The 23,420-nt window shown below is 44.8% G+C and overlaps 4 protein-coding genes across 4 annotated transcripts in view; 3 read left to right on the top strand and 1 right to left on the bottom strand.

Moving 5' to 3' along the window:
• Positions 1 to 237: 237 nt before the first annotated feature.
• LOC118412092 (patched domain-containing protein 3-like) lies at positions 238 to 6,404 on the top strand. The gene is made up of 2 exons (XM_035814727.1): positions 238 to 1,912; positions 3,327 to 6,404. The coding sequence occupies exons 1-2, from the start codon at positions 919 to 921 to the stop codon at positions 5,252 to 5,254; spliced, it is 2,922 nt and encodes a 973-aa protein (XP_035670620.1). The 5' UTR covers positions 238 to 918; the 3' UTR covers positions 5,255 to 6,404.
• Positions 6,405 to 6,533: 129 nt separating this feature from the next.
• Positions 6,534 to 9,201, bottom strand: LOC118412691 (ADP-ribosylation factor-like). Its single transcript, XM_035815712.1, has 4 exons — positions 8,817 to 9,201; positions 8,127 to 8,303; positions 7,800 to 7,937; positions 6,534 to 7,346 (listed from the first exon to the last, which is right to left on the bottom strand). Exons 1-4 carry the CDS (start codon positions 9,049 to 9,051, stop codon positions 7,180 to 7,182), a joined length of 717 nt encoding a protein of 238 aa, XP_035671605.1. The 5' UTR covers positions 9,052 to 9,201; the 3' UTR covers positions 6,534 to 7,179.
• A 1,133-nt stretch (positions 9,202 to 10,334) lies between these two features.
• LOC118412436 (pyranose 2-oxidase-like) lies at positions 10,335 to 19,276 on the top strand. The gene is made up of 11 exons (XM_035815309.1): positions 10,335 to 10,680; positions 10,909 to 11,046; positions 12,321 to 12,451; positions 14,810 to 15,016; positions 15,459 to 15,669; positions 15,784 to 15,927; positions 16,068 to 16,244; positions 16,630 to 16,857; positions 17,030 to 17,152; positions 17,526 to 17,707; positions 18,389 to 19,276. The coding sequence occupies exons 1-11, from the start codon at positions 10,660 to 10,662 to the stop codon at positions 18,498 to 18,500; spliced, it is 1,674 nt and encodes a 557-aa protein (XP_035671202.1). The 5' UTR covers positions 10,335 to 10,659; the 3' UTR covers positions 18,501 to 19,276.
• A 1,361-nt stretch (positions 19,277 to 20,637) lies between these two features.
• The window catches only part of LOC118412246 (HHIP-like protein 2), a 6,611-nt gene continuing 3,828 nt past the window's right edge, over positions 20,638 to 23,420 (top strand). Inside the window, exons 1-3 of the mRNA XM_035814979.1 lie at positions 20,638 to 20,868; positions 21,304 to 21,450; positions 22,315 to 23,060. Of these exons, the coding sequence (XP_035670872.1) occupies positions 20,695 to 20,868; positions 21,304 to 21,450; positions 22,315 to 23,060 (1,067 nt within the window). The 5' untranslated portion in view covers positions 20,638 to 20,694. The remainder of the gene's footprint in view (positions 20,869 to 21,303; positions 21,451 to 22,314; positions 23,061 to 23,420) is intronic.

Genomic DNA, 23,420 nt, shown 5'->3' with positions numbered 1-23,420 from the left:
AACAATAATGTTTATTGAGACATTGGCCTTGGAGCCAGAATGATATATAGACCGGACAGAACTTTCTACTTTCAATAGTGTGGTATATGTAAAGTCTTACAGGCTTGGGACTCAAAGAACTTGCCTGCCTGTGTGTGTTTTCGTGTGTGTGTATGTGTGTTTGTGTATGTCTATATGTGTTTAAGTGTGTGTGTGTGTGAACATATGTGAACGCGCGCTCGCGTGTGTGTTTGTTTGCGTGTGTGTATGTTTTTGCGTGTTTGTTTTTGTGTATGCTTGTATGAGTGAAGTCATTAGCAATAGTCTCATATGTAGGCGTAAAGACAACGCATTCTGGTGCATTTTCGTCGTCTCGCTTTCTGCGAAAACCGGTTTTCATCCATTATTCTGCTGACCTCAGAGTACATCAGAAGAATCATCCTCGGGGAAAATGCTAATGACGACTCTTCTTTTGTCCAAGTCGAGGCGAAGTAGTAGGGCGACATTCCCTATTCATTTACCTTCAAGGTAACACGGGCGTTCTAAAAGTAAGGGCTCGCTTCTACTGATGTATGTGAATCTTTACTTCTATACTCAGATGAATACAAGGGTTCATTATTCACAGGCTACAAGTACTAGTGAAAATACAATGGTTGAATCAGTAATCTACGGCAAGCGTAAGGTATGTCTCTGACTTATCAGACAGCTTGACCTATACGCAGTGACGTAATCCTGGGATCGATCTACATACTAGTAATTAGCCTGGTCATGATAGCTCCAGTGTAATTTTTACTTCAAATACGCATGCGCGCCTATCACCCCAGCCCCAACATGGCGTACTGAGTCATCTGTTTCGGCACAATTTGTTTAGGACGATCGTATTGGAATAGCTACATTTGTGCCCCGTGAATCTGAAAAATACAACCATAGGCCACCAACATGGCTTTCGACTGCATCGAAAAAGTCATCCGTCACCTGTTTCGACAATACGGCAGGTTCTTGGCCCGGCACCCGTTGCCGTTCCTGCTCCTGTCCATACTGGTGGCCGGTGGGCTGGGTGCTGGGATGTATTTCCTGGACACAGAGTCGAGCGTGGAAGACTTGTACACACCTGACAACGGGCGGGGCAAGACGGAGCGAGCGTACGTACAGCAGCACTTCCCGACAAACGACTCCACAACCTTCCAGGCCACCCGTCTGATCAATTTGGGCAGATCTGCAAGCGTGATTATAACAAGTAAAGGCTCTGACGGTAATGTACTGAGTCCCACGAGCCTGGCAGCAATCAACTCACTCAACACAGCTATCAAGGGGATACAAGCTGAAGTGTCCGGAAAAAACTATGCCTATACAGATCTATGCTCTAAGTGGGGTACACAGTGTCAGGTTGGCGGGGAGGATTTCCTTGATTTCGCCGTTCTGAAGAACGACAGCATGGCGATCAGCTATCCACGCACAGACCTGCCGGGCGTGTCCACTGTTTTCTCCGCAGGCACTCTAGGCAGTCCTACCCTGAAAACAGGCACCGACATCGTTGAAAAGGCGAAGTCTTTCCGGCTGGATTACTACCTGCGCACGGACTCTCCATCAGACGACAAGCTGAGCGAAAAGTGGGAACTGGCGGTTTTGTCCTACATGGAAAAATTCAAATCGAACTTTATCAACGTTTGCTACTCAACGTCAGAGGCTCTACAGTCGGAGCTGGCCGCCCTGACAACACGCGTCATCCCTCTGTTCTCCATCACCTTCACGGTCCTCATCACCTTCTCCATCCTCTCCTGTATGATGCTGGACATGGTCCGCACCAAGCCGTGGCTGGGCATGCTCGGCGTCTTGTCCGCAGGCATGGCCATCGTGGCGTCCATGGGGCTGTGTCTGTACTGCGGAGTCAAGTTCAACAGTGTGGTGGCCTCCATGCCATTTCTAGCACTGGGTAAGTCACATATGCTTGTTTTGTTAGTATTTGTTCTTGTGTCTTGTGTATTTGACTTCTCGCAAGGAAAAATTCATCGACAGAAAGACGTTTAAGCCACCTGGAAGGACATGCAAGGCATCCCGGTCCCATATCTACTTTGGGATGCCTCTGGCGATAGATGATCAAACTAAGACTCGAATCCTTTGTCATTTCCGTCACGTACATAAACATAATTATTAAGTAAAGCTCTATCGGGCTACATTCTTCGCGTATGATCTGTATCATTGATGTCGAAGTCGTTACCGTACATGAGACAAATTTCCATTGATGAGGGAAAGACGGCAGCTTGATTACAGCATTTAGGCTAGACGGCTTCACCGAGAAAAATATGCTCTATGCCCCTAATTACATTACCATGTATTGTATTCCGTCCCCATACATCCTAGACTACTCATTATTGCATGTAATGCAATGCAATAATGTAGCTTTTCACAATGAAATATTTTCTCCATATTGATATAAACATTGCCAAATGCATTGATACAGAATGAACGATGGACAATGAACCATTAATAACAAGTAAAGTGATAGAATCATGACTTGAGATACGTATACGTAAGAAAGAAGACGCCAATCATGTAAAATAACACCATTGCTTGAGACGAGGTTGTAAAGGGTACCAACTAACATTGGCGTAATGGGAAGTGAGTAGGTGGGGCTACAGATACGACACATAAATTATTCAAAGCCGTTTGCCTTGAACGGAGGACAACAAAATATGAAGCATTGTGAAGCTATCACGTGGAATATAGGGCACGGTGAGTTTATTAATGAGAGTTGTGGAATGGGGGTGGGAAATGCATTGTGGAATGGGGTGGTAAAAAGGGGGGGGATAGGAAATGCATTTAGGGAAATGACTGTCGTATCGATATCACTACACGTATCGATATCACTACAGCTGGAGTGAAATGTCAGAACTCTATACACGTGAAAGGGAAAGGTAGATTTATAATGACATGTCAGATATTCTCAATAAGCGGAAACTCAAAATCATACATGTCATTATGATGCCTTGTAGCCCTGGTCGCCATAGCGACTACTGCATGAGCCGCCGGGATGACGGTAGGAGTTCGGCAATAATTACAAAACTTTTCACCTCAACGTCTTCACACGTCAGTATCTTAAACATGTACAATTGCTGACTACCTGTTGATGTAATCATGGTTTATTTAAGTGATAAGTATTGGAACCATACTCCTTCCTCATATAGGTCATGAGTCATGACGATACAAGGATGTATCTAGCTGTTAAACGTCCACACTGTCTAGGATGCATGAACACGTTGCGATGATAGAACCATACCCAGGCCTGAAGACCTGAGACAACTCTCCACAGAATATTCTGACTATACGTTGTGTTTTTGTTACCACAGGGATCGGTGTGGACGACTTGTTCGTCATGCTGGCAGCCTGGAGGAAGACCCATCCCGGAGGCAGCGTGGAGGAGCGGATGGGAGAGACGTACGCGGAGGCTGCGGTCTCCATCACCATAACAACCGTCACGGACGGACTGGCCTTCGGGATCGGCGCCATCACCCCCATCCCGGCAGTCCGCGCTTTCTGCATCTTCACGCTAACGGCAGTGCTTTTTGATTATCTGTTCCAGATCACCTTCTTCGGCGCCTGTATGGTGTACATAGGGCATCGCGAGAAGGGCAACCGCCACGCCACAACGTGCATACGGGTACCCACTCCGGAGGAAGCCAAGGACAGGTCCGGCTGCTTCCGCGCCATGTGCACGGGGAACGCGATGGCGGGAGTGGACGGGAATGGGGAGTACCACGGTAGTGACCACGCTGTCATGGTCTTTTTCAGGAAGTATTTCGGTCCCTTCATCACCAAATGGTGGGTCAAAGCTAGCGTACTGCTAATCTACGGCGCGTACCTGGGCTGTGCTATCTGGGGATGCACGCAGGTGCGACAGGGGATAAGGCTCAGTAGGCTTGCGGCAGACGACTCATACGTGGTCGACTTTTACAATAAACAAGATCAGTACTACGGGGAATACGGCCCGAGAGTAGCTGTCATCATCACCCAGCCTCTTAACTATTGGGAGGAAAGCACAAGAGACCAGGTAGAAAAGCTTCTTGCCAAATTTGAGGACACCGACTATACGTTTAACAAAACTGAGTCGGAGTCGTGGTTGCGCGACTACCTCGCTTTCGTCAACCAATATTCAGGCGTCATACCCGGCCTGAGCGCTGCCACCAAGTCCTCCTTCCTCTCAAATCTGTCAGATCCGTTTCTAAAGAATACCGCCTTTGAGAGGTATTCGCTGGATATAGAATTTAATGGAGATAAAAGTGCCATTGTGTCCTCTCGCTTTTTCGTACAGACCAAAAACATAGATAATTCAGACCGAGAGCAAGCCATGATGCTAAAGATGCGAGAGATAGCAGACTCTATGTCTATAAAAACAATGGTATACCACCCCACTTTCATATTTTTTGACCAGTACATAACCATTTTACCTAACACCCTGCAGAACCTGGGGATCGCCACAGCCACCATGTTCGTGGTAGCCCTTGTCCTTGTGCCCCACCCCGTCTGCTCCATCTGGGTGACCCTGTCCATCGCGTCCATCTGCACGGGGGTGGTGGGGTACATGACCTTCTGGGACGTCAATCTAGACGCCATTTCCATGATCAACATCATCATGTGTATCGGCTTTTCTGTCGACTTCTCTGCTCACGTCACTTATGCCTTCGTATCGTGCGAGGATAAGAACCGCAACGCCCGAGCGGTGTTTGCCCTGTACAGCTTGGGCATGCCCATTCTCCAGGGTGCCCTCTCTACTATACTCGGGGTGTCAGCTTTATCCACTTCTGTGTCTTACATCTTCCGCACGTTTTTCAAGACGATGTTCCTGGTAATTCTTCTGGGTGCTCTGCATGGGCTGGTCATCCTCCCCGTGGTGCTGACATTACTCGGCCCGCCCTGCTGTCAGAAACGTAACAAGGGTCCTAAATCTGACCGGGTCCATACCCAAGTCAACCCGGGTCATACAAAAGATACGCCCACCCATCAACCCCACAATCGAGAACCGCCCCAACAGTACAAGAATCAGCAACCACAGGGGTACCAAATGCCGTCTATTCATTCTCCCCAATACATGGGGGCGAACAACCCACTCAACGACACGAAGATGTCGACGTACCTACAGCATCTAAACGCGACGTCGACAGGTCGAAGGGCGCCGGGGGCGAGCGACTCCCCGAGGCACAACATGTACAGCAGAGAACCTTCTCAAGGGCAGATGCAGAAGGCTTGCAAAGAAGTCTCGGTCGTTTTCCGAAAGTGAACAGGACAGTTATCAATGCCTCATCTGTAAAACTTGTATCAGACAGGTCTTTTAAAACACGTTGATATCAAGCATGTATATTTTCCGAACGGTGTCTGTTCAACCAAGCAGATGTAGGGTTTTAGTCAGGCCTTATCTCACGGTATTCCAGTATAAACTGCATGTGTATGTCTACGGTGTTAGGAGACTATCATTTTGTTTGGATAATTTTCATGTGCAGATTTCAAATACAATAGTATAGAGAGGATTTTTTTCAAAGGCTATTACCCAGTGGGACATATAGGCTGGTAAAACACCCATTGGTCGGTCCGTTGAGAATGGTTACCAGGCTATAAATGTATGGACAGTTGCGGAAGCTGCTGTCGGTCCAACCGATCACTTTAAAATGAAAAGACGAAAGCGACAATAAAATTCATGAAAGAAAACGTTTTGCTATGACTGAAATATCAGCTGCTACCATAGCAAGGACACATACAATGTGATACCGTATTTGAACCACATTGGAATCTCGAGTTTAAGCCACCTGGGAGCATGACATATATACATATCATATTTGTACGTATCATATTTGACCGTCTAATCAATTTTTTTTTAAGTTGATGTTTTGCTTGGTGGTTATGGCTCAAGATGCTTGAACGAAATGTGGCCTAAGGAGTCAAATTTTCTTGGAAACAATAAGGTCTATCTGAGAAAGGACGTAATGTATATAACGTCTATGATCTGAGTCATCCATGTGTTAGGTTGCCATAGCGTATTATATCATGCATCGACGGATGCGTGACAAGACCGATGTTGCTGGTCTTATTATGTCAGCATTATGTAAAACATACCCGAAGGTCTGCCTTTTGTTTGCAAGGACAGTTGTCATCTGCAGGTCGGCTTTGTCAAGTGTGATGTTACTCTGTTTATCATCAAGGAAAGAGGAAAATAGCGTCCTATGAATAATGATTATCCGTCTTGGGTGTTTATCTTATCAATACTGATATATAAAAGACTATTTTCAACACTTTCATTTCTTATTGTTTGTTCATGGAGAAACATTGTAACAGAAACACGCCTACTTTGATTGAGATGATTTGTCATTGAATGCGTCATATAGTATCGTTAATTATACGATTGTTTGTTGGTGAATAAATACATGCTGACGTTAGTCCAGTTCTTACGTACTGTGAAATATGTTTCAGTCTTCATAAACACCTGCTGTTGTGTGAGGTGATGTGTTGTATAGCTTCACTGCTCTTCCAAATGTTGAAGTCGCTCACTGAAGAATTACCCCATATTTACTTTTGTTATTGCATTTAATCATTAATTTACACATGAGTAAGTAAATGTATAAACAGATATGTGTACAAAACAGACCAACACAAAATACGTACGTCTGAACACCATCTCTTCCGACGTTCCGACATTCAAATTATTTACAGTTAAGTGCAAAACGTTGCATACGACTCTACAGAATACCGAACTAAAACCTCACTCAAGTGACATATGTAGTAAGTACCCTCTACCGATCCACGCTGATACTGCATCAATCTGCTATTAGCAAACTGCCTTTGGCCATACGTGTGATCACCAACGTTTTGAATAACGAGTAAATGAGTCGCTAAGTAGTCATCGTGAAGGTGCAGTGACGCTGTTCGTATAAATCACTAGCTATTGGTAACTGTTTTTCCAATGAAGAGGAGTGAAGGATATTCAAGTTCATATATACAGTAATATAGTGCCTTGCACAATGTTATTCTTGGCCCACGTTGACCTATGATCCACCCTGTTTACCATGTATTAAAGCTGTGTCATAGATTCATTTGTCAGAGACAAAACAATGGACTAGAAGGAATGGTTTACCCAAGCGTCAGAGCTCAGGATGAGCAGCCATCAATACCCTGTGCCCGCACAGTTCAGTTCTCCGTCCCCACTGCGCATGCTCAGTGCGGGTGTTGCTTTCTGTAGTCCTTCACCATCCTGCCGAGATGTTCCACGGCGTCATACACACCGTCACCCGTAACTGCGCATGCGCCCTGGACGTGCCACTGGTTCTCCACCAGCTTCCTCATGTGCAGTTTCTCCACGATCTCCGAACAGCTCGCTGCATCTGTGAGACAGACGTCTGAGTTAGCTTCTTTTCAATGAACTATTGCAACTTAGATGTTTCCCCTTATATACTGCAGTGCCCTTCCATAAAATAATGCGATAAAGCGCTTAGTACAATGCAGCAACATTCAAGGATTAAAAAACCAATGGTATGCAGTTGGAGTAATATAAGAACTAAAGGGTATTTCGTTTAGCTTTGGCCCTTGAACACATGATTCAATTAATAAAGCTAATCTGAACTAGTGAAATTCGGTCTAGAGTCAGCTAATTTTAGTACCACTATACACCATACCACTATAACGTTATGTGTTTACATGAACATACAGACGGAGGTTGACCTCTCGGCATTACAAGACAACAATAAAAGAAACTCGGGAATATTTCTTGACAGAAAAAAAGGAAAGTAAGAAAACAAATGCTTTGCATCATTACATAGGCGTGTATGTGCACTTACTAGGCAAGTCTTGCTTGTTAGCGATGACTACTATCGGGGTTCCACGGGGGAATTCTGGGCTCTCCATGATCCCGAACAACTCCTCGCGAGCCTCCTCAAGACGGGCTCGGTCCGCACTGTCCACCACGAAAATCAGACCTGCGCACAAGGTTGGCAAAACGTTTTACTATATGAAATAGATCTTCAATACAATGAATCAACGTCAACGGGCTTTTGTTATCGGAATCGCTAAGAAATTTCTGACTTAAAAGTCAGAAAATACGAGTAAGCACTAAGATATTACGATGTTTGCCGTCAATAGAGAATTGTTCGACTCCTGTAGCATACCTTCTGAGTTTTGGTAGTAGTGCCTCCACAGCTGCCGGATCTTCTCCTGTCCGCCCACGTCCCACACGGTGAAGGACACGTACTTGGTGGGACACACCTCCTCCACGTTGAAGCCGATGGTCGGGATGGTCGTCACGGTTTCGTTCAGCTTCAGCTTGTACAGGATCGTCGTTTTACCTATTGGAATAAGGAAATCTCCAGTCAGTGTCGATTGGATGAGCCATTTATCTCTATTTCGAAGGAAACCTATAGTAGGTAAAACCTTAACTGCCAAACGATTCGCCAAACGATTTTTGTCGTATGATACTATTTTACACTTCCATTTTTGGCACTTTTGTCGTAGTACATTCAGCTAGCGATGTTATATATATCGTCGTCTGTCAACGTCTACAAGACGTGCCTAAGGAAAGTTGGCAACCATTTCTATAACAAGCTTTAAGACGACCGTCCCAGGAATGATCACAATATGCTGTGATACGATGAATAAAAGAAGCCGACGAAAAGCGTTAGCCATATTTTGGGTAGACCGCACATAATGATAGTAACAACATTAAAAAGTCTAGGGACAACATGTTTTTTTATAAATAGGGATGGACACTTTCTACAGATAGGATGAAAAGTTTTCTAAAACCAGTCTAGAGTACATTTCTAAATCATATCGCCCATTGATATAAGCAAACAGCGTCTAACCTGCGGCGTCCAGCCCCAGCATGAGGATGCGGGCAGGCGTGTCCTTAAAAGCGGACTGCATCAGGTTCATCAGGCGGGAGAACATTAGACCCATACTGTCTCTGAAATACTCGGTAACACGACTCAGGAGGAAAAAAAGACACCAAAGTGGAAATGTTCTTCCTCGGTAATATTCTTGCTGGTGTGCGTCGATCTCGCCTGTTAATGTCTCATAAGGAATCTTCAAGTTGCGCATCGGTTTTATTCATTTCCTTAGGCTTCCAACGTGTTCCTTCCAACGTGGAGATAGCCAACAGTCCCCAAAATAGAAAACAAAACACGATTTGATTGGTCAACACACAGCAAGTGTTTGCACGTGTCAATAAAAGCGTAAACAGTGGCTGCGTCGCTACCTCCACGTGTACGAAGGTGACTCAACAATTAGCTAGTCGGCATAACAATACAATGACGTCATTTCTCGCTACCCCTGGTTTCGCAACAACCTGTAAGGGCGTAGTTTCCGATCTTGCTCTGACATTAGTCCGGCATACGTAGGAGATGAGAAGGAAAGAAGGAAAGGCCAGTGAAACAGCTAGAAAATTGAAATGTGTAATTCCCTGCGTGGAAGAATGTATATCGGGTTATCGGCTGGAACGTGCTGTATTGGTTCTGCTTTGTTTGTCAACTGATCGCTGTCCGCCATATTGGAACGAGGTCGACATGTTCACTGATCAGGAAACCGGGAATAAAGTGGTAGCCGCGCTCAAGAAAATGAACATTATATTTGCATGACCTGTGCGACCATGGTGGTGGATCGAAGTAGACGTTAAACATGTCAAGTAAGACACGAAAGTGGGAAGATTTGCTCCATTAGGGACCCTAGACTAGGTATATATTTTCAGGAAGGAGCACTGTGCGTTATGGTAACGTCTACTGCAGGTGTGCTGTGTGTTATAACGTTTAATAATAGTATAAGTGCGAGTAGCAATGCGGTCACTAGATCTCAGGTAGGACAGATGTTTCAGTATGAAACTTAAGGAACAAAAAAGTACGTCGATTAATTCTGTGTATTGATATGTATAAGAATAGACCTTTTATGCCCCTCTCATTTAGTGTTTACATGTGTCACAGTGTAGTGTTTTTGTGTGTGGTGCGCCTATGTGCGAGTGTGTGTGTGTGTGTGTGTGTGTGTGTGTGTGTGTGTGTGTGTGTGGTGGGTGTGGATGTGGATACATTTATCATACATGATTTGGTACATATTGCATCATCCCCCAATAAAGTCTCAAGTCTCTCCAATAACCGTTGTAAACCTATAACGTTATATACTAGTAGATATATGTATGTGAATATGTCATTGACAGTGGCATTGATGGCCAGTGTTGGGAGTGAAAGGTTTACTGAGGTTCGACTCCTAATTGGCCATGGTGTGTCCTGATTGAGTCACTTCCATCACTTCACCCGGGTATAAATTGGTGCCTGAGAACCTTTGCCTTGTAATGTGAGTCATTTGCATTTGGGCTGAATTATGAGGAGTTTATGCAATTGTTGGGCCAGAACTGTAAAGATCTGGAGCAGCTGACATTCGGCGCTAGAGATTTTGTCACGGAGAGAATCTGACCCCAGCAATTAAGAGACCTGGTTCGTTCTACTGTATGATATATTCACTATCGTTGTAGGGCGTGTCGACTCCGCTCATATTTCAACATAACAGCCAAGTATAGGGTGGTGCCCACATAATATCGACAACTTTTCTTCACCCACTTGTCACTTTTTCACGTCAGCGAAAGTTAAAGCCATGGGATTATTGTGATCAAGCAAGTTCAACGGTCATCATTCAGTCAACGACTGTGAGACATTGACCAACATGACCAAAAAATCATCAGAGGTATTGATCCTTTTTAATAGTACCCGTAGGCTAATTTATATCAACAGACACCACATGACAAGGTTGATCCAATCACATTCAGAATAAAGCGATTACCCAAATGGATGTGGGTGGACAGTTCGGGTGGTGTCCACATACCTACTTCAGATCAGGTCATTTTGATTTTTCACTCATCTGCTTAGTGCAGCAAAGTATTAAGTAGTTGTCATCATGGTTTCGACAATACAGACGGACGTACTGATCGTCGGGTCGGGACCGGTGGGAGCTACCTTCGCCCGTGAGTTGATTGACAATCGTCCGGACTTGAGCGTCCTTATGATCGACAGTGGGGCCCAACTGTCCAAAACACCAGGGGAGCATCTCAAGGTAACTGCAGTTGGTGAACATTATAACCGTTAGTTCATGGTTGATTATAACCTCTAACGTCTTTTCTCATTTCGTATGTTGTAAAGTAAAAGTCAACATCCAATATTATGAGTTCTCTGTCAGCAGTTGCGATGTTGACTGCGAGTGCATGTTATTCCAGTCTATATCTGGCACAGGTGGCAGTTATTGTGTACGTATGCAGACCGCTCACCGCTCTCCTCCAGATCTAAAATATCTTAACATTGCACTGTGAGTTAAGACTTAATCTTGTGAGAAACAAATTAAGCAAGACGCTCTAAAACACGCGTGGATCGATGGGTGGGAGATTTGTTCTTAGGGTCTGGTATTTAGAACTTATGGATTCTTTCGCACCGAGCTTCAACCAGGTTTACGCCCCCAGCCCGGGGCTTGAGACAAGGCCCGTTCAAGTATGAATTATGCGTGTTCATTCAACAAAGGGGGGCACTGTCAAATGATGAGAAACTCGTTTTATCACCTAAATCACAACACGCTCATCATGATAGTGTTCGGTACCATACCTCTTTCTTCATTCCATCAAGGTAACATGTAGTTTAATATTGTAACTTTCGGTGCTGACGTAGATCAGCTCTGTCCTTTTTGTTTTACGTCTATCTTAGATATTCGTAGAACATTTTGTTACCCCTGGCCACCATAAAGCCCATCAAGGGTAGAACTCAACAACTTTTGAAATTAAATCACTTTCTTACCTACCTAGTCATTCTCACAATGTTCACAGACCTGAGGATAAACACTGTCAGTTAGCGACATGAGCGACCCGGTGGCACATCGGTTGATTTATGGTGAAGACTGACTAAAGGCGTAGTCACTGCTTCTCACGGTTCATTACACACTTCAACTCAGATCACGTAGACCACATATTTGACGTTGCAAGTCATCACACATTTTGCGATGAAAAGTACTTCTTCCGAGTTCACAAGCGAATGTGGCTCCCATTCTCGTACATCAATGAAGGATATTTGCGCAATCTAATCTCTCGTATTCGGCCGTTTGCAGCATTTTACCGAAGACTTGTGCGTTGTGTAAAGCATGATAACAACATCTTTAGGCTAATTTGCAAGCACAGTAATGCCAATCATATCGGTTATAAGTTATATAGGGAAGATATAAACGTATTGTTTATAAAGGCTTCCAGAATGCACGGCGACTTTAGTCATTGGCACATTGCCATTGACAGCTCAACTCTGGTTCAGCTTATCAGGACATGCATATGCCTCATTATTTTCTATCTCTAGAATTCTTTCCTGTACCAGCGGGACGTGAATCTCTTCACCCATGTGATTGAGGGACACCTGGAGCCTGTGTCTGTCCCTACTGATCATTCACCCGTGCCGACTCTGGACCCGGGGGCCGCTCACTACCAGCGGTAAGGAGCATTTCCTGAGTCGATATAAAGTTAACGTTTATAACGTCCATCTTCGTAACGTTACCACCAAGAAACAAGGCTATCAGAAATGGCAGAACTAATCTCTTTCAAGCAATCAGAACGATGGAGTTTACAATCGTATTCGGGCAGGAGTTACGGCTGGGGGATAGTAGTGATCGCGATTTCTTTCAGCTATCTCCCTTTTATGCTAACGTCACATTTCCACAAAGGGGCCCGGTCGGGTATGTTAGGGGCTGATTTTTTGCACTTTCGGGCGGGGCCCGATAAGACCCCCGGCGGCTGCCGGGCTATTTTGGGTCGCGGGCGGGGCCCCGGTTGATTCTAAGTCGGACTTAAAATCAACCAGGGCCCGGGCAGGAAAATACGCTGAATCAAAGCCGCTAACTAATCGTGAACACATCGACAGGGTCCCCTACAGTAACCGCCCGATACCCGCCCGGTACTCCGACGGTACTCGACGGTACAGGCCCAACCTTCTTGCATTACAAACTATTGCATCCGTTGTATCATCCCGGAACACCGCCAGGGCCGCTGACGGGGTCCCTCGGTCATCCAACAGGACAATTTGGGCCATGGTCACATTTCCACATAGGGACCCGAGCGGGTAATTCACGGACTGTTTTTTGGCACTTCCGGTCGGGGTCTTGTCGGTCTCCGAGCGGCTGCCGGGTTATTTTTGGTCTCGGGCGGGGTCCCGGTTGGTTTTAAGTCGGACTTAAAATGAACCAGGGCCCGCCGGGGAAATATTAGAGAAATATCAGCAGTAAGAAACTCACTTTCTACTCTTATCAATGGATGGTCCCACACACATGGGCTCCATGCGCATGAAGAACTTAAAGTCGCAACAATGTTCTCGCATTAGCTTGCTCATCAGCGTATTGTAGAACCCAAACATGGGTCGGCGTCTCAACCAGAGTTAAACCCACCACGATCTTCTTCTCTGGCACTGCCGCTCCGCTAGTCTCTCTTCTTCCGCTACGTATACCCATGTAGCAAAAACAAGGAAGCAACGGTGACGAGCTGTCGCCACCCTTGGCACGTGCCCAGCCTATCGACAGTGGCATTTTCCGCTTCTACTAGTGTGCCAGACCCCTACGGGGTACCCCGGGACATCCCCAGGGCAGCTTACGGGTGCCTGCCGGACATCGACCGATAAATCATTAAAGCATACGACTATTGGACGAAAGCCGCCGGAATGCCCACCGGAGCCCCCCGGGACCTCTAACGGGACGCGTGAAGAAAAAATGATTTGTGACTGTGTGAGCCGATGTCTACCCGGCTTCAGAGCCCGACCGGGGCCTACATCGGTTAGACACCGCGCGGACACCCTGGGTAATGTGACGTAGGCCTAAAGGGGCATTCCACTCCAGAAAGGGGTGATGTTTTTCAATAGATAATGTGTCAATGAGTACATAATCAGTCGAATTTTGTGGAATTCACCTTGGAGTTAATTGCGCGATGTGTGTTTTGTAAAACAATATGACACTCACTAAACCCATGCAGACTCTACCCATGCATTCCCGACTTTGTTTATCGTGAATATTTTCGAAATAAATGAGGATCGCTAAGCACACTGAGAAGGCAAATTGCTCATAAGATAGCAAAGAACACATAACAAGACGAGATTTCATAGCGATCATGAAATTAGTTTTGTAACCTTACCTAAAAGTTTTGGGTTGTATTCAGCCATAGGATTAATTCAATTAGAGGGTACTTGGGGAGTTAAGTAGAAAACTGAATGCTTTTGAGGCAAGTGGATCAACTGGGTACTTAATCGTATAATGTGAAGTAGTATGCATTTATTACTTCCTAAAACGAATATCTATCGGAAAATAACACTCCCGTGTGGAGTGGAATGCCCCTTTAAGAAATGTCGGCCATAGTGCCACCCCCGCCTTATCCTTTGCTTGGAGAATATCAATCACACTTTTTTGAGGGTTGCCCACACTGGGTTGTGGTCATAAACGCAAATAGACCCATAGACAAACAGATACACACACACAGGCTCACGCAGGCACACACACACGCATACAAACTCACGCACACGCACGCGAGAACACGCACACCCAAACTCACACAGACAAGCTAAATTCAATTCAGTACTTCGTTTCTTTGGTGTTTAAGTAAAAGACACCCACATATAACACGGAGATATATAAGAACCAAACGTGAAATGGTGGAGAAACATGGCCATATTTTTGTTAGCTAACCATGAAATTGATATAACTTGCAATCAAACATATTATGCGTGTACTTTTTCTGCATATTTACACAAATGTTTTGAAATACGGGTGACTCATTCAGAAATCCTGGTATGATTTTGAATTTTCCATTCAGAACCATACAAAACGGCCAGAATCCTGAGCAGAACCCGGAGGAGAACCTGCCGGACATCGCAGTGTGCTACGCCGTGGGCGGGATGTCCACCCACTGGACCTGCTGCACACCCCGGGAACACCCCACCATGGAGCGCTGGGACGGGATAGACGACGAGGAGTGGGAGAGTCTGTACAGTCGTGCTGAGGAACTCTACAAAACTAACCAGTAAGGGGTGCTAACATGAAGAACAGCACGTAGCAAAGCTAAATTCCTTTAAGATAAAAATATGCCTAAGACCACATTCTTTTTAACCTCCTTGCTCAGACTTACGTAATCTTCCGAAAATATATAACAGCACGCAATATGCGCCGAACACTTTGACAAGCAAATTGACCGCCAGTATATTGTTCATTTTGCTCTCATCGATTACTGTACACTGGCTATAGATAAAACATGCTGGACTTCTCTAACTGCCTCATGCCTCGCACGACGGGAGCCTCTACGTCTTAAATGACTGCTCTTTAGGGTATACTATCATGTTGTGAAGTAGCAGTGTTGTCATTGTAACTCAGGGCTTCTAATCCACATGCTTTGTACAGCACTAATTATAGTTGTCACTATGGTTCTCCAATCAATATTTTTTACATTTGCTCAACTGAAATCATAGGACGGCTTTCGAAGACTCTGTGCGCAACACCGCTGTCAAGGACGCCCTTCGGCGGGAGTACGAGGGTGACTTGCCATATGACTACGACGTGCAGAACCTCCCACTGGCCTGTGAACGTCGCAAGGACAAGCCGGAATTCGTAACCTGGAGCTCGGCCAGCACTGTTCTTGGGCCGCTGTTGGACATGCCGAAAGAAAAGTTCAAGATACTGGTAACGTTTATGCTCTAAATGACGCATGACAGAAGGTACAGTAACACTAGCTAGCTTAGTCGGTCTTACGTCCTATTCAAATATGTATTCACAGATTCTTTGCCTCTTCCTCAGGACCAGCACCAGTGTCTGGAGCTGGTCCATGACGGCAGCAACGTGCAGTACGCTCTGGTCAGGAATCTGGCTGACTGGAATGATAGGCCGCGGATCCAGGCAAAGGTGTACGTGGTTTGTGCTGGAACAGTCCAGACACCACAGGTAAACTCCGATTCTTTTTCACTTCCGTATGGACGTCATTTACACAATATGGATGTCTCTTAGCTATAGGCTTGCTGGTGATGGCTACTGAAGTTTTCATTATGCTAACCATTTAATACCAGTGTTGCATGCTTCTACAGCTGCTCTACAGGTCTCACATCCGCCCGGCCGCCCTGGGCCGCTACCTGTGTGAGCAGCCCATGGCCTTCTGTCAGGTGGTGCTGCTGCAGGACATCATCGACTCCATCTCCACACCGAGAGACGCTGAGAAGGACCACGACCCCATTCCAATCCCTATTGATGACCCAGATCCTCAGGTAATTTGCATCATATAGATAGAATATCGAATATTTTCATCATTTTGGAAGCGATAACTTAAGCCTACATACTGAAATGATAGCCAATGGGATAGCAATGTTGTTCACACCCTCTGGGGTACGTTCCCCAGGTCAAACAGAATGACAGGACAATTGCAGTCTGCATCTTTGTGGAAATGTGTATATGCATCTTGGATACAAGGGTCGTCTGCATTTCAGACGGTCTCAGGAAACAAAAGAAAAACGTTCTTCACGGTTCAGATTACAACTCTGGGACATCTAGACGCCAAAGATCCCCGAAGTCGCCATATCAAATTATGAACGAATCCGCAATTACATTGATTACTACTAAATATGGTCCTTTGGATCTGACACTTTTGTTTGGGTATGGATCCCGGTGTCTGAGGAGCGACCTTGGCACTGCCAGATCCACAGGGACGCCTTCTCGTACGGAGGCATCAAGCCTAACGTGGACACCCGTCTCATCGTGGACCTGCGCTGGTTCGGCAAGATGAACGCGCCTCATTCTGATAACATGATGGCATTCAGTGACGACATCAATGATCGCCATGGCATGCCACAGGTCACCTTTTACTACAAGATCCGCACCCAGGTAAGTATTTAAACAATATAGAACTGAATGCATCCACACCGCCAGTGGAAGTGGTCAATGAGTTCATGAGTTCGTATTGATTAATCGTTTCAAGATCACTTTCGTAATATGAAAACCAATACCCTTTTTGCCCCGTTGATGACCGTACTGGGTTTGCTTCACTTCCACACAGGAAGAACGTAACCAGCAGCACGCCATGATGGAGGACATGCTGAGGGCTGCCGGGGCCTTGGGCGGGTTCCTACCGATATCACCGCCGCAGTTCATGCCGATGGGCCTCTCTCTGCACCTGACGGTAAAGACACGTACGCCATCAGAGTTGATGCAGACGGTTTTGTTTCCTTGGCCATGATGCTGACAATTAACACTGCAAAGTCTGTCAGTAAACATATACACACTACAATTGAAATTTTTCGTGACTGTAATGCTACAGCAGTCGGTCTTCGAGTGTTTTTTTAAACTGTACTGTATATTGATTTTGCTTGGAAGGGGATCTATCGCCAGAGAAGTGAAAATATCAAAGTCTTTAATAGTACCTGGCTTCATTTATAAGCTAGTAAAACTTGCATTTTGTTGATTCCACCATTCCCAGCCCCTGGTTGATATGGATTACACGATCTGAGGGACTTGGCTTAAAACGTGTCTAACCAATTACTTTCATTGCCCAGGGCTCGGTGCGTATGGGTAAAGACCGACTCACTTCTGTTGTGGACGAATACAGCAAGGTGTGGGAGTTTGACAACCTGCATCTCGGCGGAAATGGCGTCATCCCCACCGCCACAGCATGTAACACCACCCTCACCAGCTCCGCACTGGCTATCCGTGCAGCTCACCATATCCTGCAGAACTGGTAAGACACATCGTCACGAAGTAACATACATTCTCATAATTCCACCAGGTGACATTATACCGCCACCTCAAAAATCGTTAGTATAGAGGTCTTTCCAAGATTGTCTTCAACACCGAATGTTAATATCCTAAATGTAATACAATTCAGATATTTAGGTGTTGAAGACAATCTTGAGCAGGCCTCTATAACAACGTTTTTTGAGGTGGCGGTATAATGACACCTAGTGGAATTATGAGAATGTATGTTATAGGTTTTGATGATACTTTGTCGTAACATAACGTTAACGTTACAACAGCCTAATTACTCATATGACATTGCATTAAACTCTAAGCGCCTTTCTGTATTGTATTGAGGCAATTTAGTCTTCGGACTACTATCTTGTGTTTTAAATTGTGTGTTTAAATAAATAAACCAGTTCTCATGACTGTATAACTATAACGATGTGAATAATAACATACATGTGCAGACTCCAACATCTCTGTATCACTGGATCGGTTCCTAGTACAAATGTATCTTCATGTAGTGGTTTTGAGAAGCTGATTTTTTTTCATGTTTTCAGGACACGAAGGATACAATGCGCCCTATTTTCTTGTTGGTATTTCTTGATATGTTCTAACTGCATTGTGATTGATATTGAAAAGAAATGTGTTTCATTTTGAGATCTAATTTGAATTGTTCTAGGAATGATAAAGATTTGGAGCCCATTCCTGTGGAACCAGACCACAAGCCTGGTAAAACCAAGGATGTGAAGGGACGCCATGGTGGTAAACGCCGAAAGAAGGAGGCAAACTAAACATAAGGAAGCAAATTTCTGTCGTTGACGTAAGGTCAATCGTCAAAATTTGACCATGGAAGAATTGTGTATCTTGGTCGTGCAACCATTGTGTCGAATCAGAACAAAATCGTCTGCTTCAAAACGTCACGGCAGCCCCACGTCAGTGATACTACTTAAATCCGTATAGATAGACACCATACTGGGCTTGCTACTTGCTACAATCAACAGTATGCGGTGTTTGAAAGTTAAGGGTTGGTTTCGTCATGATGCATTAAAGATGACAATAGAAACACTGTGCTTTAAAGGTATAGTTTAAGCACTTTTGGCTTTGATTTATGTAACATTGATTCTTGATCGTCGTCAGCAATGACCTGAATATGACTTCGATATGTCTTAGTTACCTAATGACTGTTACATTTCACAGGCAAAAGTAGCTCAATATGTAGGATATTGATTTCTTGAAAGCGTAACATCAGGGGCTAATTAAAGGGTACATTTCAGCATTACTTCATTAATGTGGTCGTTTATTGTTTTCTATTCAACTTTTAAAAACTATACAATGTAAGGAAGTATAACTAAGAATATTTCTGTTATATTGTAGGTAAACTTCAGTATCATCTGTCGATATGATTTTATATGTCTAGTACATATCTCAGCACATGGTATCATGCTATGTTATAATACTAATGATCTTTGAAATATACAGAATATGGTGATCAGCTACTGGTTTTGCAGCGATGTCACATAATCTTTACGTGATGGAATTCGGTATTATTAAATGTAATAGGTGTGGAGTTTTTTTGTATCCATTGTGTAACTTAAGTACAAGAAGGAATTCCATTTAGGGTTAACATCACATTTCCACAAAGAGATCCGGTCGGGCAATTTGGGGGAACGAAAAGTACGATATAAAATACAACAGAAAAACAAAGTACGCAGTTCTCACACTTGTATACTCTTTTACATAATGCAAATAAAAGATACAAAAAAATCCCATTCTTAATGTGAGACGGCAAAAATTCAGAACAGAAGAGGAAATCATACTAGTCATAGTGGCCATGGAGTCAAACAGTACGTGTCTCTCGGACTAGTCAAAATGCTGCCTAGGGTCTAGATATGGTAATGAACAGTGATTTGACGAATTTTGATAACGTAAAATCCCTTGAATGGTAATTCTCTCGAGAGTGTCAGGGAAACACGGTGGACAGTCTCCTTTTGGACGTTCAAGATCAGAGAAGGAAGCCAGAGAGACACGTAAGGTATCTAACCGAGGTGTCGAGATTGGGAACCTTCAAACCTGCATGTAACTGTCTCACACTCATTGCTAAGAAAAGCTCTTCTTTGTCCCTCCGTCAATATGGATGCTGCCATTCGTAAAGCCGAAATGTTGTATAGTGTAATCTCCAACCAGATCGACGGTACGTAATGTATAGTATCAAACTTACTCCGGTGCCCGTTTGACTCCCTTAGCCGGCTATACTCCCTGGCCAGCTTTGATACTATCTTATGGCACCGAAGGATCTGCTTGGAGATTAGTATAGTGTTGCATACGCAGTAACACACCTATATGGCGTAACACACCAGGTTTGTACTGAAGAGTACAAGCTGCATATCAGGACAGGTTTTATTGATCCACTCACACCGCGGGAAGGGCATCGACTCTTTTCGATAAGATGGCGGTGTATTTTTACGTATCTCAAACATGGGGCCTCAATTTAACGTCCTCTTTAACCTATCCGAGACATGGCCCTAACCGAAGCTGGGTACTTATTTACACCTGCGTAGTGTAATGTGCCTTCCCCAAGGGCACAAGGACAACAAACGGATGAACCCAGCCCAGCACCTCTGGGTTACATGTATCATGTCTTTTTTAAACCTCCTTGCATGTATGTATACGGGCCAATTTCCATGCCAAACACCATGTCGTTACGCCACAGGAACCCACAACCTCACACACTCTGTCCCGAAATACTTTGAGCACACCATAGGCTCGCCATTATCTTTCGAATTCAGTAAGACCAGATATTCGCGACTCTGTAAATACAAGTGTTCACAACCAGCAGACTACTCGTACCTGCCGATAAAGGCACTTCTGACCGCGGTGCATTGTTGGTGCTGTTGCAAGGCGCACCATGAGCCTGGTTGGACCGGTGAGACGACTTCCGCATTGCTTTCCCACGGCGACACTATTCGTCCTATTTCGTAAAACAAAATGGCACAGGTGTGTGACAGTCTGCGCCTGCCCTTGTTTGCAGGTGTTTTTGCCTTGTTGATGACCGCCCACGGTCACCCACAGTGTTTGGACTTCATGCCGCCCTTCGAGCCAGCAGAGCCCCTCAGTTTATGCCAGGAGTACAGCAAATTCGGATGCTGTACCCGCGAACAGGTATCGTTAAATGTTACAGTAATCACTAGTCGACCCCCGGACGGGACGGGGTAAGTCCATGCATTACTTCAGCCCACGTCTGTCTGTCAGCCATGACCGCTCCCAGGTCTTCCCTACAGTGTGGATGATTATAGAATGTTTGGGTGGAATGAGACCACAGCCATTCATTCCCAAGCAGGTATTAGGTGGTAGATTTGTGCAGAATTATAGTGTGTCATGTCAGTCGTTTTCATGTTAATATCTGTACTGTGGGAACTGGGACAGATATTTTCCCAAGTTACTTTAATATCTACTATAACCAAAGTTAAATCTCCTACGTCAGGGCTTCGTTGAGGCTCTCTAATACTTGACGCGATTCTGTCATGTAGTCAAAATAAGGGTCAATAAGTCTCACTATAGGAGAATAATCCTTACATTGCCTTCCCATTTCAACAGGATCATGAACTGAAGAAACAGTATGATGAAATTCTCAGAAGTTTACCGCAGAATTCCCGTACAAAGTGTGAGAAGCACGTCATGAACATCCTCTGCCAGGAGTGCTCACCTTACGCCTCCCATTTGTACGACCTGGAAACCACTCAAGTAAGCGTCATGTTTCTTCTGGTAACGTTAAGATAATCTTTCCCGTCAGTTTATTTGAGAATAAGATTATCTTGGAAGTGTGACTAAACATTTTGAGTGATGGAGAGCTTTGAACACAAGGAAAGTCATCAGATCCTAGGAGCCAAATCGGATCAAGAAAGCTTCGTCAATCTGACTTTCCAATTTCCACGCCATACATTATACGAGGGGCGTGCAATAAGTAATGGTCCTGACCCACTTCCAGTTGTCTGATCTAAATGAAATTTTGTATGTGTAATAATTCATATCTCTATGGGTTATGTTGCAAAAGACAGCTCTGAACTAATTGTGGTTTCTGATTTACTGGTGTTTGAACTTAGTCAGGTGCGAAATGGACCAGGTGTGAAATGGAACCAGTTGAGTGTCGCGCAGTGATCCGGTTTTTGTATTTGAAAGGACGCACACCAAAGAAGACTTTTGATGAAATAAATGAAACTTATGGTGATGATGCCCCATCATATGACCTTGTAAAACGCTGGCATCCTGAATTCAAACGTGGCTGGAAGTCTGTGGAAACAACTCCCAGACCTGGTCGTCCCTCTTGTGCCATTGATGAGGCATCAGTTGGAGGACCAACCTGGGGTGTCCTACAAAATCGGTGTCCAGAGCTGCATCAAACGATGGGAGAAATGCATAACTCTGGGTGATTCCTATGAAGAGAAAGACTAATAACTGTGCCAAGTTTCATTAATCTCCTGCTATGGGAAATGGGTCAGGACCATTACTAATTGCACGCCCCTCGTAGCATAATGTCGTCGCATATAGACATGTGGTATACTTGGATTACTCTGAGATGTTGTTTATTGTTCAATACCTTTTTCACAGGTGAAAAAACCGCTGCCAGGACTATGTCCGAAGTATTGTTCCTCGATACCTAGTGAGTGCATCAATGCCCTCCTCTCGACAACAATAGACCCATCTGTTCGTAAGACACTTTCGCCGTCAGATCCCCAAAAGTTCTGCGAGTCTACTAAAATTACCGACATGGACTACTGTTATCCTGACATTATTACTAACGAGCAGTTTTCCAATGACATCCAAAAAGCCATACAGGGCACCGGTGGGGAGGAGTGCCTGTGCTTCAAGCAGCTTGTGGTCGGTTTGAGGAACCCCACGGTCCTCGTGCATGCAGGGGACGGCACTCATCGTATTTTTATTGGTGAACAGTACGGGAAGGTGCACGTGTATCTGCCTGATTTCAGTAAAATAGACACGCCTTTCCTTGACCTGTCTAAGAATATTCTGACATCCACTAGGCGGGGTGATGAACGTGGTTTTCTAGGGATGGCGTTTCATCCGGACTACAAACAAAACAATAGACTCTTTGTATATTATTCCATTGGAGACGACAAACATCAGAAGATCCGTATCAGTGAGTTCCGGATAGCATCTCACGACCCCAACCAGGTGGACCGCGCCTCCGAGAAGGTCCTCCTTGAGCTGGACGAGCCAGCGGGCAATCATAACGGCGGCCAGCTGCTGTTCGGGACGGACGGATATCTGTACGCCTTCACGGGTGATGGAGGAAAAGCGGGAGACCCATGGGGTAAAAGAGGAAACGGACAGAACATGTAAGATATGTGTATTTATAACTTCATTCACAGTAACGTCTAAGTAATTAATGTTCGCTCAAACTCTGTAAATCTAATTGTAAACACAGATGTACCAGCTGCGTGATATTGATTGATGCACCATTGATTTATGTTATGTATATTTCGGTTGTGTGCATCTACTTGATGTGATGGTGTCCAGTCCCACATTCCAAAAGTTAGAACCCAGTTTACATTGGCTTAGGCCTGTGTCACATTTCCTACCCGGGGCCCGGCCGGGCTGTTTGAGAAAACGAAAAAATAAAGATTATGCCAATAAATATCCCGCAAATAGCCCGGCCGGGCCCCGGATAGGAACTTCGTGGCCGATTCCACAAGGAA

Source organism: Branchiostoma floridae, chromosome 1 (assembly GCF_000003815.2).
Source record: "Branchiostoma floridae strain S238N-H82 chromosome 1, Bfl_VNyyK, whole genome shotgun sequence".
In the NCBI taxonomy this organism is placed as follows: Eukaryota; Metazoa; Chordata; class Leptocardii; order Amphioxiformes; family Branchiostomatidae; genus Branchiostoma; species Branchiostoma floridae.
This window is presented reverse-complemented; position numbering and strand designations above follow the sequence as displayed.